At 33.4% G+C, this 15347-nt stretch overlaps 1 protein-coding gene across 1 annotated transcript; it reads left to right on the top strand.

Annotated features, from left to right (window-relative positions):
* The first annotated feature begins 13156 nt into the window (after window positions 1-13156).
* Window positions 13157-13592, top strand: LOC123231793 (NADH dehydrogenase [ubiquinone] iron-sulfur protein 6, mitochondrial-like). Its single transcript, XM_044658095.1, has one exon. It carries the CDS (start codon window positions 13157-13159, stop codon window positions 13547-13549), a length of 393 nt encoding a protein of 130 aa, XP_044514030.1. The 3' UTR covers window positions 13550-13592.
* The last annotated feature ends 1755 nt before the right edge of the window (window positions 13593-15347 follow it).

Below are 15347 nucleotides of genomic sequence, written 5' to 3'. Positions count from 1 at the left end.
CATCAAATGGCCTGAAAAGATCTCCAATGCCAGACTCTGGGAAAGAACAATCCAGTACCCCATTAGTCAGGACATAAAGAAACGTAAGTGGAGATGGATAGGACATACACTACAAAAACCGGAAGACAACGTAGCTAGACAAGCATTGAGCTGGAACCCTTCAGGGAGGAGGAAAGTCGGAAGACCAAAACAGACCTGGCGAAGATCTGCAGAAAATGAAACAAAGACCATCGGAATGACATGGGCCCAGCTGGGGGAAGTTGCCCAGAACAGAGTCCGCTGGCGTGAGATGGTTGCGGCCCTATGCTCCTAGGGAGTCAACAGGAATAACACAAACACAATTATTATGAAGTTTTTTTTTTCTTTTTTACCCTCTTACCTCAAGCCCTAAATCTTTTGCAAACTTTTACCCATTGTGTGTAATTCTTCTTGTGGGGTCAAGGAGAACAATTCTTAGTTCTCTTCCCTCTAACTGTCCACCAATTACTTTCTAACAGGTATAGTATTACTCCTAAGTCTTCTCTTTCACAGCCAAACTATATTGTTTTCTTTTTTTCTATTCTTTTCTTTTTTTTAAAACCCTTAACTTCTGTGTATTGGCTCATAGGTGGAAGAGTGCTAAGGGTGGGCAATGGGGGTCAAATGACTTGCCCAGGGTCCCAGAGCTGGGAAGTGTCTGAGGCCGGATTTGAACCTAGGACCTCCAGTCTCTAGGCCTAGCTCTCAATCCACTGAGCTACCCAAATGCCCCAAAACTATATTGTTTTCAAAAAACAGAGGTAAGATCGTGAGTTTATTTTTATTCTAATTTCCCTTCTAGCCTGTGATCCTTTTGAAAGGATAAAAACTTATATTAATATATAATCTTAATATTTTCCCCCTTTCTTTCCTTGCTATAAGTCTAGGGATTTGCAGTGAGAACTCAAAAAATTGTGGGAGTGGGGCACGGAATTGATTGGATTCAGTTAGTTATATATTTTTTATTATATAGCATTTCACAAGTATAAGAAAACACTGAACCTGCTTTGAAAATACAGGTGGAAACTGAAGTCATAAAGGAAAGAGAAAATGTAATGAAATATGATGTTATCCAGGATGCTTAAATGTAGTAGCTTACTTGAGGAGATGGCATTCAGTAACAGAATAACACAGACATAGTAAGAATAACAATCAGAAAACAATAAAAAGTACCGAAAATCAGGAACAGAAGATGAAAGAGATGGAAAGTAACAGAAGAAGGAAGAAATTATTTAGGAGTTTATTCAGAAAACAAAAAAGTTTATTTTGAGCATTAGCCCTCACATTTATTTTAAGAATTTTTCCAAGTGCATTTCCATCCTGCCCTCTATCAGGCACCAATTTTATTTTGGTAATAGAGTATTAACTTTTCCTAATAATTTTTAAACCTACCACAAAAGTTGATGTTTTTTGTTTCATGGGCAACTCACAATAATTAGACTAATTGGACAGTTTGAACCATGGAGGCATTCCAGTGGATATTTCCTTAATCCATTTATGTCAGAAAAACTTCCTCATTCCCACCCCCACTTCCAACTATGTATGTCAACTAATTTAATTCACATACAGTAATAAAGTTCTTAAGATCTTAGTATTGCTGAAAATTAGAAAAGCAATATAATACATATAAATGTACTCTAGATATAGCTCTTCTTGGATTTTCTAGGAATCTATACCACACATATCATTCAGAAGCTGACAAAATAGAAGAATATAGTGAATCAGTTTAGCTCATCCCCAATCTTTGTTAAATTCTAGAAGAGAAACATTTTTTCCCAAACAGTAATCTTTCAAAAGGATAGTCCTCTTACTGATTATTTGGGATTGGAATATTCTGCTAAAAATAGTTCAATAGTAGGTAAATAAAAACTTGGGGGGAAATCCCACATGCAGCAAACAAAATTCACAATCATTTATTGACATGTCTTTTGTGTAATAGACAATTTGTTGAAACTATTTAGAGATGTCAAACTATAACAAATCTAAGAGATTACATGCCACAAAAAAAGAAGCTAATTATTTTCACTAAAAATACATTCCTATCCATATCTGACCTGGTTTCCATTTTCTTTTTTTTTTTTTTTGACAGAACCATCATCTTCCCAGGCATTACCCAGTTTTATAATTTTACTGTGATCTTTTATACTTCAGCTTTGCTCACTGTGTGCATATCCAAACAGTAGGCATTTACTGTCAGTTCTGTCTCTATAGAATGAATCTCATCCATCACCTTCTTGCTACTCTAAAATTTCAATTAATATCAATAACTCCAAGTTCTTATTTTTCCATAGCTGACCACACATGTGGATTCTCTTGCCTGCCTCCCAGCCAGCCTCCTCAACCACATTCTGGGAAGAAGAGGGGGAGGGTGGTGCTACACCAAAACTTTTATCCTCCATCCCCACCCCTCACATAGGCGCGCGCACACACACACACAAATGTACATTCACATTCAGTTACGCAGCACAAGCACTCAAATGGGATTCTGGGTAAGATGAGCTGGGTCAGAAGAGTCTTGGGGAGAGAAATCTATCAAACGTCCAACATCACTGTCCAGGTGGGCATTTAGGGCCCACCACTATATGATTTCATTTACCCTTCTAGGGCTATTGCATATTATTCTCTTTTGTGCAGTCTACATTCTAGTTAGTTTGGACTGCTAGTTGTTCCCTAAACCTGATATTCCATTATTCACTTCTTTGTACTCACATAAACTAAGTCCCATCTTTGAAATTCATTCATTATTCATTCCTATCATACAGAATGTTTATCTCCTTTCAAGGCTCAGCCCAGTGCTGCTTTCTTCATGAAGATGTTCTCTGATCTCCCCAGCTGTTAGCTTTCTCTAGATTCTGATCTCTTACTTGCTACCATCACTCTTTCCTTTGTACTATGCTTCTCTGTGGACATATTTTTCCCCTGAATGGAACATAACATCCTTAAGGCAGTGGAAATCTCATAGTTCTTTATATCATAGGACCTATAGTAATGGTTAATGCATGTTTTAGTTTAATCAAGTCATTAACTTGATATTTAATGTTTTAAAGGGAAAATACAACTGGTGTAATATGGATCTCATTTTGTTTTCCTCAAATAATTCCTTTTCACTCCAAATAGGATTAAACCTGGGAAATTTAGTTTTAAGAATATGTAGTATACTTCAAGTATTGATTACTTCTCTAGGCTGGTCCTAGATCTCTGCTTGAGTACTATTTTCAGCCCTTATTACCTATATAATATTGGTCAAATTGCATAAACTTCCTGAGGAATGTTTATTTTAATACTGTATCATTTTATTTTTAATATTAATTTATAAAATTCCTTTTCTATTTAAATGTTCTGTCACTGGCTAGCTAAGTTTAAAAGAAGCCTTTCCCAATAGGCAAGAATCTTGCCCTTCCCAAGGACTAAGCCGTTTTTCTGTTTACCATATAAATAAAAACTAATTTTGAATTATCTCTGCTGTCAAAAATGACTTAAATGCCCATGTCCTCTTCAGTAAGGTTGGGGGTGACTTGGTTCATAAAGGTGAAACATGACCAGAATAAAGTATCTTTTTTTTGCCAAGATCTTAAAATTTGTCAAAAATCATAGGATCATGAGTTGGGAGCTGCTGAAATTGCATATCCAGGCCACTTTCTCAGCTGACTTCCACTCCTCAATGATGTAATCTGGAGGAAGTGAGAGTTTTTAGTATTAAGTACTATCACAGTGTGTGTGTGTTTGTGTGTGTTTGTGTATTTAACAGTGATGATGAACCTTTTAGAGAACATGTGCCATGCTCCATCTCCTGCCCTACCTCCACCCCCATGCCCTGCTGCAACTTTACCCCAAACAGTGAATGGAGGAAACACTCCCATTGGGCTGCTGGGAAGAGGGTTGGGTGAAATGAGAGATGTTCCCAAGCACAAATAGAGAAGGGGAGAAGAGTAGACCAAGCACTACTCTCCCCTCCAGTTCTGCCTCATGTGAGCCACCCACTTTACCCAAGAGAAAGGAAATGTTCCTCTTGGTTGACTGGGGAGAGGATTGAGTGAAGTGAAAAAATGTCCTCAACCATGGTGTAGAGAGGGAAAAGAGTAACTCAACCCAAGTGTCTCTGCCTTTTCTAGTAACAAACTCTGACAGGCAATTTTCTAGTAACAAACTCTGACACAAATGCCTACAGAGAGGGTTTTGCATGCCATCTGTGGCACACATGCCATAGGTTTGCCACCATAGGTGCATAATTTGGAAAAATAGACAAAGAAGGAATCCTACCAAATACTTTTTATGGCATAATTAGGATGCTTCTACCCAAACCAGGAAGAGCAAAAATAGAGAGAAAATATAAATACATTATAACAATCTCTCTAAGGAAGATTGATGCAAACTTTTAAATAAAATAATGCAAGAAGTGTTTAATGATATATTGTAAGGTTCATTCACTGTGACCAAGTAGGTTTTATACCAGGAATGCAGGGCTGGTTCAATATTAGGAAAATTATCAATATAATGAACCATATAAATTACAAAAGAAATAGAAACACATGTTTATCTCAACAGATGCAGAAAAAAAAACTTTTGACGAAAAAAACATTCCTTCCTATTAAAAACACTAGAAAGCACAGGAATTAATGAAACTTTCCTTTCAATGAAAAAGAGTATCTATCAAAAGTCATTAGCAAGCATTATATGTAATGGGAATAAGCTAGAACTTTTCTCAATAAGATCAGGGGTGAAATAAAAATGTCCAATATCACCACTATTACTGAATATTGTATTAGAAATGCTAGCTATAGCAATAAGATGGGGAGAAAGAAATTGAAGGAATTAAATAGGCAATGAAGAAAAAATATTACTCTGCAGATGACATGATGATATACTTAAAGAAACTCAGTGAATCAACTAAATATTCATTAAATAACCAGCAACTTTGGCAAAGTTGCAGGATATAGCATAAATCTATGTTATAAGAATTTCTATATATAATCAACAAAGCCCATCAACAAAAGATAGAAAAAGAAATTCTATTTAACAACTGATAATATAAAATACCTTGGAACTATCTGCCAAAACCAAATATAAGAACTGAGGGAACTTAATTACAATAAACTTTTCATACAAATAAAATCATATCTAAACAATTAGAAAAATACTAACTGCTCTTGGGTAGATTGAGCAAATATAATAAAACTGACAATTTTACCTAATCTAATCTACTTATTCAGTGCCATAACAATCAAACTGTCCAAAAATTACTTTATAGAGCTAGAAAAAAAATTCATCTAGAACAAAAAGTTAAGAGTAACAAGGAATCAATGAAAAAAAAGTGAAGGAAGGTGGTATGAATACCAGATCTCAAACTAAATTACAAAGTGATAGAATACTATTGTGCTATAAAAATGATAAACAGGATGATTTTAGAAAAAATTTGGAAAGACCAACATGAATTGATACAAGGTGAAGTGAGCAGAACTAGAAGAACATAATGCACAAGGACAGCAATATTTCTTTTTTTTCTTTTTTTTTAAACTCTTATCTTCCATCTTGGAGTCAATACTGTGCATTGGCTCCAAGGCAGAAGAGTGGTAAGGGTAGGCAGTGGGGGTCAAGAGACTTACCCAGGGTCACAGAGCTGGGAAGTGTCTGAGGCCAGATTTGAACCTAGGACCTCCCAGTCTCTAGGCCTGGCTCTCAATCCACTGAGCTACCCAGCTGCCCCCAACAGCAATACTTCTTGATAAACAATTGTGAATGGTCCAGTTATTCTCAAAAATGTAGTAGTCAAAGACAATTGCAGAGACTCATAATGAAAAAGGTCATTTTCCCTTTGAAAAAAAATGATGGATTCTGAATGGAGACTAAAACATATTTTGTTTCAATGTTTTCTTTTATTGTATAAGATCTCTTCCACAAACTGACTAATGTAGAAATATTTTTGTATGACTACACTTATAAAACATGTATAAGATTGCTTATAATCTCAGAGAGGGGGAGAGCAGGGAGGAAGTGATAGAGGGTCAGAAGAAGGGAGAAAATTTGGAATTCAAAATTTTGTTAAATGAATGTAACATTGTTTCTTACATTTAATAGAGAAAAAAGTAAAATACTGTTGAAAGAAAGATAAAAATAATTCAAAAAAGGCTGGGCAAATAAGCAAACATATATATCCAGAGAAAATTATAATGTAGACCAGGTAGATCAAGGCACAAATCAGAAGGGGAGATTGAAATCAAAGCAGCTACATACAAAACTTCAAAGAAAAATACGAAGTGGTTTCAGGCTCTGGAGGAGTTCAATAAAGATTTTAAAAATCAAACAAGAGAATCAAAGGGAAAATGGGGAAAATAAATTAAAATGATGCAAGAAGAAAAAACATCTTAAATAGCAGAATTGACCAAATAGGAAAAAAAATTCAAAAGCTAACTAGTTTTTTAAAAATTAGAATTGGACAAGTGGAAGCTAATGACATCAAGAGAAAAGAAACAATAAAACAAATTTAAAGGAAAGAAAAATTGAAGAAAATATGAAATATCTCATTGGAAAAACAATTGAACTAGAAAATAGATCCAGAAGAAAGAGATAAGTTAAGAATTATTGGACTTCCTGAGAACCATGGTTTAAAAAATCTAGACATCATATTGTAAGAATTATCAAAGAAAACTTCCCTGATTTTCTTGAACCAGAGAACAAAATAAAAATTTAAAGAATTTATTGATCACTTCCTGAAAGAAATCCTGTAAGAAAAATGCCTAGGAATATTAAAGTCAAGTTCCAGAGCTTACAAGCCAAGAAGAAAATACTGCAAGCAGCCAGAAAGAAACAATTCAAATGTCATGGGGCCACCATCAGGGTTACACAGGACTTAGTACCTTCTACATTAAAGGACAGAGGGCTGGGAATATGGTATTTCATAAGGAGTTAAGTTTAAAACCATGAATCACCTGTCTATAAAAACTGAATATATTTTATCAGGAGGAAAATGGCAAATGAAATTGAGGATTTCTAAGAACTCCTGATGAAAAGACCAGACCTGAACAGAAATTTTGATGTTCAAATACTGGACTCAGTAGAAGTATAAAAAGATATATAGGAAGAGAAAACTTAAGAGATTTGATTAGGTCAAACTGTTAACATTGCATTATCGAAGGATTATACTTGTAACTTTTAAGAATTTTATCATTATTAGGGCACTTAGAAGGAGTATTCATAGACCAATTTTGGGGAATAATTTGACTATGAAAATATGATATTGTCCCCACCAAAAGAAAAATCAAAGGGTGAAAAAATGGATTAAATTGAAAGAAGAGAGAGGGGGAGGAAAAGTACAGTACATTATCTCAACTGAAGAGGCACAGAAAAGCTATTAAAGTGGAGGGGTGGATGAGAGTGATGATGGGCAATGCTTAAATCTTACCCTCATTGGAACTGAATCAAATTTATAAGAAAACAAGTCATTCCCCAAATGGCAAATGGTCAAAGGATATGAAGAGGCAGTTTTCAGATGAAGAAATAAAAACTATCTATAATCATAAGGGGAAAAGTTTCTAATTCACTACTGATTAGAGAAATGCAAATTAAAACAACTCTGAGATACCACTTCACATCTATCAAATTGGTTAATATGGCAGTGAAGGAAAATGATAAATGCTAAAGAGAATGGGGAAAAATTGAGACACTAATACATTGTTGGTGGAGTTCTTCTGAATTGTCCTAATTGTGTGGAGGATAACTGGGAATTTTGCGCAAAGGCTATAAAACTGTTCATACACCCTAATCCAGTAATAGCTCTGCTAGGTCCATAAACTAAAGAGATCAAGAAAAAAGGAAAAGGAACTTTTTTATGAAAAGGTTTATAGCAGCTTTTTTTGTGTTGGCAAAGAACTGAAAATTAAGGGAAATTAAGTCCATCAATTTGAGAATAATTGAACACATTATGGTATACGTTTGTGATGGCATACTATTGTGCTATAAGAAATGATGAGCAAGATCTCAGACAAATCATTAGGAGATCTACATAAAATGATACAAAATTAGGTGAGTAGAACCAGGAGAACATTGTACACAGTAATGGTAATATTGCATGATGATCAAGATCTAGCTCTTCTGAGCAACACAATTATCCAAGATAATTCTGAGAGACTTGTGAAAAAGAATTCTATTTCCCTCCTGAGAAAGAATTTATGGAATGTGGATACAGATCAAAGCATAGTATTTTTCATTTTATTTGTGTGTATCTGTGTTTATTTTTGGATTTTGGTTTCATTTAAGTATTTTCTCACAACATAATCAATATGGAATATATATTTTTCAAAATCACAAATATATAAACACAGATCAAATTGCTGACCATCTCTAGGAGGGGAGAGGGAAGGGAGAGAGAAAATTTGTGTATTATAATTTTGGGAAACACATTTAAAAGATTATCATGTGTAATTGGGGAATAAAATATTAAATTAAAAAAATAAAAATGAAGATGTATTCTACCCCCTTACCCTATTAGTTAAAAGACCCTAAAACATTCTTAATCTTTCAATTTGCTTTATTTTTATTCTATGGAAAGGTGGATTCCTACTTTAGTGAAGCAGATTTATTTTTGTTTCATCACATCAAACAGTAAAAAAATAAAAAATTAACACAAAAACAAAAACACCAAAAAAAGAAGTAAGACCAAATAATTTTATTATAGCTTCCTTAGATTCCTCCCTTTAGCATAAAATTTATATGAGTACTTTTTTTCAAACATTTTCCTGGACCTTGAGCATCAACCATAGGAAGAATAAATGGTTTCATTTAAGTATTTTCTCACAACATAACCAATATGGAAATCTATTTTTCAAAATCACACATATATAACACAGATCAAATTGCTGACCATCTATCTCTAGGAGGGAAGAGGGAAGGGAGAGAGACACTTTTGGTATTATAATTTTGGAAGTTTTTTAATACAACCAAAATATTTTATAGAGGAAGAAATGTGAAATGATTCCCCACCATCACCATATTACCCAGCTAGAAGGGCAGAACTGTCATTTGAATATAAATTAGAGTTCTTTCTACTATGCTTAACTTTTAAAAATATATACAGAGTATCAAAGTTGGAAGGGATCTCAGAGTCCATTAAGTCCAAACCATATATAAATTGGAACAATATCTTCTACAATATACTCAACAAAGGTCACTCAGACTGCTAAAGACTTCCTCACTGTTTCTTTAGACAGCCCATTAGAAAAAAAAATGTGTGTGTGTGTGTGTGTGTGTGTGTGTTTCTTATATCAAATGGAAACTAGTATGGTATATTTCAGTTCAAATATAGCATCAGACACTCACTAGCTATTTAATATTAGGCAACTCATTTAAATATCTGCTTCAGTATCCTCATCTATAAAAGAGATATGAATAGGATTTAACTTCCAAGGTTTTTGTAGGAATAAAATGAGATAATATTTTAAAGCATTTTACAACCCTTAAAGCTCTCTATAAATACTATTATTATTTTTAAACTGGTCTATATTCAACTCTCAAACATTCCTTGTAGCTTTGTTGTTAGGAACCAAGAGTTTCTCTTTTTTTCTATTCAAGAAAACACAGATACTATGTCTTCTCCTAAGACTCTATTTTCCCTAATTCTTTCAATGATGCACATGTGGCATGATCTGAAGGCTCTTCACCATCACAGTTTCAGATCTCTCCAGCTTATTAATAGATTTCCTAAAATGGCAAATCCAAAATTGAACAAAATATTTTGGAGTTTTCTGACAGAAAGGAATACATAAAGAATGTTACCTCCCTAAGCTCAAACAATATATGTCTCAATGCAAACAACATCTTATTAGATTTCTTGTTTGCCATAAAAATTGCCTTATTGTAGCTTCCTATTTTAGATGAGCTGTTGCTGAGATATAATATACTTCACCCATCCCATGAATTTAATGTCTGAATTCAAGTGTCAGATTTTACACTTTGTAAATAAGTTTCATTTTTATTTCATTCAGCCCAAGATTCGGTTATCAAGATTTTTCTGGATCTTGATTCTAATATTTACTCTGTTAGTTATGCCTTCTAGCTTTGTTCCATCTTTAAATTTGACGAACATCCCATTCATGCTATTAGTTAAGTCATTGCAGAAATAGAGGAGAGATAAAAAAGCAAAATGCATATATTACTAGGACATTTCACATAAAATCTCCTTCCAAATTGACATAGAATGGCTAATCATTCTTCTTTGGGTCAAGCCATTCAATCAGTTCCAAATCCATTTAATTTTACCTTTTTTCTATTTTTTTAATTTCTCCAATTTACATATTTCCTATGCCATATCTTTCCATCTTTTTTACAAAAATAGCACAAAAAATTTGGTCAGATTCTTTGAAAAGTTCTGGATAATTATGTATTGATAACATTTCTCAGATGTACCAGTCTAATAACACTGTTTAAAAAAGAGAGAGAGAAAAGAAAATATAAGAAATAAAAAAGAAATTAAGTAACTCTAGGATGTGCTTTTCTTGCTGAAGTCTTGCTAGTTCTTTGTGATCTCCACTTCCTCAAGAAGATTTTTTAATAATTATAAATTCTATAACTTCATAAAAACTCTCTTACCTCTAGTTTGGAATCTCCATTTTCTTTTCTTTTTTTTCACAAGCTAAAGAAAGTGAGGAAGATCGGTTCATATTCACAGTGATATTGTACATTAACAGAACAAAGGAGAGATAAAAATGTAGTGTTCCTTGGGAATATAATTTGTTACCATTAGATTCCTTTTTGGCATTCAACCTTCATCATGGAATTGCCTACACCTGATGTTTGTTTCTATCATTTCTATTTTAGTGCCTTCAATTACAAATATCTAAATAGATGAAAGAATGAAATACAACTGTAAGCTTTTTTCTAAATGACAACAACCATATTTACCTGCATGATAAGGTTCTGAATGTAGTGCTAGGTATCTGAATGCAGAAAGATGTGCATTTGCATATGTAAATATGCATTTGCATTTTCAAGTGCTCATCTGTGCTCCTAATTTTGCATTTTATGCACACTGTATTCATGCTGTGTGTGTATGTGAATAATTTGAGAATCTGATGTGAGGTTTTAGAAAACTTGCCCTCTCATCTCAGCAAGGATTACTTAATCAATGCTTAGAAAACATGCATCGTTCAGGTGGGGTACTAACTCGAAATGTCAGAAATAGCACTTGAAAAAGAAGAAAAAGTTATGTTTCCATTTTTTTTTATTATACTATGTTGGACAACTCTTTTAGATTTTAAAATATCTATTTATATGGTAATTGCTCCCCAATAAATGTCTTCTTTTTCTTTTCTTTTTTTTAGTTCAAATTCCATTTTCATCTAATAGCCTCAGGTACCACCTTACTGTGTGAGTACAAATGATCTTCATGAACAGTGGTGAAGAAATCAATAAAAAATTTCAAGTCTGACTCAAGCTGACTGCCTAACTGTTCATGAATTAAAATGAGATGAAAGAAAACTTGAGGGAAATAGCCTGGTATGACTTTTTGGTGTATGCAGTGATGTTTTAGGAAGACCAAGGCATCATTTGGCATTTGTGTATTTATTTTCTATTGCTAATAGAATCACAATGAAGTAGCAAGATTGTTTTAGCAGCCTAATGGCTTCTGCTCTCAGGCTAAGGATTCCTTCAAAAAGTTATTTGTATATATTTTGAGCCATCATAATGAGATTTTAACAAATCATGTGGAATATACATGATTGTATTTTGAAGATAAAAGGAAAAAGTTATAGCAATATATTATAATATAATACATGTACATGAATAAGTGAAGAACTTAGAATCTGCAATGTAGAAATATAATGAGGATTTTTGTGGGTTTTTTTTCTTTGATAGGAGTAAATAATGAACTTTTATTTGGTAACTTCCCAAGTGACTTATAATTAATATTTCATAATTTGAATGATTGACCAAAATCACCATAGTGGCAATACTTAAAACTCTAAATAAATTTTATTAAGAAAAATTATTTTCAAGATAATATATTTGGAATTATAATCAGTGTCTTTAGCATTTTAATAGACATCATTCAATAAAAAATATATAAGGCTCACAGATAGATTAGATGGATAGATAGATAGGTAGGTAGACAGACAGGTAGGTAGGTAGGGAGAGAGAGAGAGAGAGAGAGAGAGAGAGAGAGAGAGAGAGAGAGAGAGAGAGAGAGAGAGAGATAGGTTGATTGCTTGGTACCATCTTTTTGACTGAAGTTCTCTAGATTTCCTTCTCCAGATTTATATGTCTCCTGGGATTCTGATGACTGCATCAAATGTTATAAGTAAATCTATGAGATGATTCAACCGAATGTTCTCATTTAAAACATACACACAAACTAAGTTGCTCTTTCTTAAAGGGAAAAGTGTGTAGATCTAGAAAAAATTACATAATCACAATAGTGTTATAGAGAAACAAAACTATGAGATTTTAGAATGCTGATCAATTCAATGATAAACCAAATTTCTAAACACTGAAGATGAAGCTATCACTCACCTTTGCCATAAAGTTGTTGGAATTAAAATTCAGAGAAGATCTGGTGTAAATCAAAGTTTAATGTTTGAATGAGCTATCAACTGTACCACTCTGATCATTTCTTTGTCTATTAAACATGTTGGTAGTCATTAGGCTCTTTTGTTTCTCTAGTCACTTGTAGGAAAGTCAAAGCCTCAGCCATTCTCCCCTCTAAAAGCCAGCAATAATTTTTGCCTTATTCTTTGCCATAAAATGGCATTGACTCATCATGCAAACTACTGCTTCTTGAATCTATTTGAAACTAATTTATAAATACATAAAACTAATAATTATAATCAATCAACTAGCAAGCATTATTAAAAACTTATTGTAAGTTTATATCATCTAACTTCAACATGATCCTCAATGAGGAAGAATAATCCTTTTCCTCTTCCATAATTGATTTTTTATCCCACTCTCCACAGTGCCTGTTTTAAACCTATTTTAAATCTATCCTCAAAATTCACACATATTCTATGGCCTGAGCATCTGTGCCCCATACTCATCCTTAGCTGGGGATTTGTTTTAGTAATTTAAAAATAAAAATCATCTACCTTGTGCTTCTTCTTCTCTAGTTTTTACCTCAAATTTTCTTAACATCCTCCTTTATTGGGGGAAGATGAAGGCATCTGCGGAGGTGGCGTTTGTAACCTTCAGCCTCCTTCTGGGCCTCAGCCTCAGGGCCAGCCAGGGCTTCCCTGTGGCCCCCAGATGTTTTGATGTGCAGGTGTCACCCATGGGGGAGAAAATTACCCACACAGGCCAGGTTTATGATGAAAATGATTACAGGAGGATTCACTTTGTTGGTCTCCAGAAAGAGGTAAATGAAAACTGTGCAATTGATTTGATAGCAGAGCAACCAGTATGCAAAGTGGAAAGTCGAGTGATATCATGTGATGGTGGAGGGGGAGCTCTGGGTCATCTAAAAGTATATGTAAACTTGGACAAAGAGACTAAAACTGGGACTTGTGGGTATTGTGGACTTCAGTTTACACAACATCACCACCACTGAAACCAGTTATACACTGAAACCAGTACAATTTTCTGCATGTAAGAATTTTGGTATTTTTTAAAAAGTAAGAATCAAAAAACATAAGCTTTGTTTAAAAAATATTCTGTGAATAGAACATAATTGTTGAGTATAATTTAAGTTTAAAGTGACTTTTCCCCCATGAAATACAGTCCTTGAACTGCATTAGTTTTTTGATTGTATGGTCAAGTCAATTAGTCTTTTAACATATTGCTTGGTCTCTTACAAAAAATCAAAACCTTTCTATTAGCAAATGTTAAAATAAAATTACTTAACATGTTTATATATTGAATTTTTGGTGATAGTTTAGAGATTATAGAGACAACCTTACATAGATTAGAAAAAGAACTGAACTCTCAAAGTCCAAAAAAAATGAGTTTGCCTTTCAGTTCGGATAGTTCTAGCTTTATAGTTATAGATAAATCATGTAATTTCTCAGAGCTTATCTGTAAAATTGTATGTTTTTTCTGATGATATCAAAAATGAACATTTCAATATTAAGAATAGAAAATAGAGTTGTAATTAAACTATTATGTATAGTTTATATATGTTTATGCCTGGCACATATGGTGCTTAATGAAAATATTGATTAATTGTATGTATTATATTTAATATGATAGTAAGAAAACTTCTCTGCTTGTTTTTGTCCCTTTTTGAACTTCTGCTCTTTTCTGTATATCTTAAAATATAAAATGTTTCACTGATAATCTTAGTTTCTATTCCTACTAAAGGGAAGGCCTTTCTTGTAACAAATAGCTTTAGCCAAGCAAACAAATCAATATATTGGCCATGTCTGAAAAAATGTAAGTCTTATTTTGTACCATTATTCCATCACCTGTTCCAAGATGCAAAGAAATAAAGAATGCTTCACACAAAAAAAATCCTCCTTTATTCCAGTGTTTGATAAGAAGGTAGCTCTTCTTCTCTATGAGCACAGTTTCTTTACAGAAGTCTTGGATACCATCCTTCCTCCATCAACTACAGTAAATCATCCCCTCAATTCCTCTACTTTTTCACTAATCTTTATTCTCTTGTTTATTGTTTTGTGCCTTGCTAATTATAAACAAGCTTAAGTCTCCTCTGTCCTTCACAAGATTCTATTGACTAAGCTATTGTCCTATATCTATACTTTCTTCCTTAGACAAACTCTTAGAAAATAAACAAAATAAAATAAATATATCTATACTCATAGTTTTAACACACACACACACACACACACACACACACACACATTTTCACTCCTTTCATTTCTCAAACAGAAATGACTGATACTTTTTGGAGAAAAAAGACTGGGGAATGGCTGAAAAAAGCATTCTTGAAGCTAGTGAACAAGATGCAGGCTTAGAAGAGAAGGGATAGAACTAGGAGAAAATAGGGAATGGAACCTACATTATGCGAAGCTGGAGCCTAATGCATGTAGTCTCCTTTGGTCACATCTGATTGTGAGGCCAGCACTAGTGGGAAAACTAACATTAAAGATATTTCTAACTTCTGGGTTCTAAGAAGCACTAAATCTCTCTAGAATATGTCAATAACTTGAAGGACAGCATTTTTCATTTATTCAAGTTTCACTGTTTTCCTGTAGGTAACTACTGACATTTATTAATCATTACTTAGCCTATAAGACTTTGATAAGAAGTAGTACAAGTAATAGAGGTGAATGAACTTATAGTCTCCAAAATCTTGTCCATTCATGTACAGTTACTCAGTCAGTCAATACTTATTAACTACCTTCTATGTTCTAGGGACTTTATTAAGTGCTGTGGATACAAAAAGTGGC

This window comes from Gracilinanus agilis, chromosome 1 (genome assembly GCF_016433145.1).
Source record: "Gracilinanus agilis isolate LMUSP501 chromosome 1, AgileGrace, whole genome shotgun sequence".
Taxonomy (NCBI): Eukaryota; Metazoa; Chordata; class Mammalia; order Didelphimorphia; family Didelphidae; genus Gracilinanus; species Gracilinanus agilis.
This window is presented reverse-complemented; position numbering and strand designations above follow the sequence as displayed.

Coding starts and splice junctions, on each gene's coding strand:
- LOC123231793 (XM_044658095.1), top strand. CDS start 13,157: ATGAAGGCATCTGCGGAGGTGGCGTTTGTAACCTTCAGCCTCCTTCTG.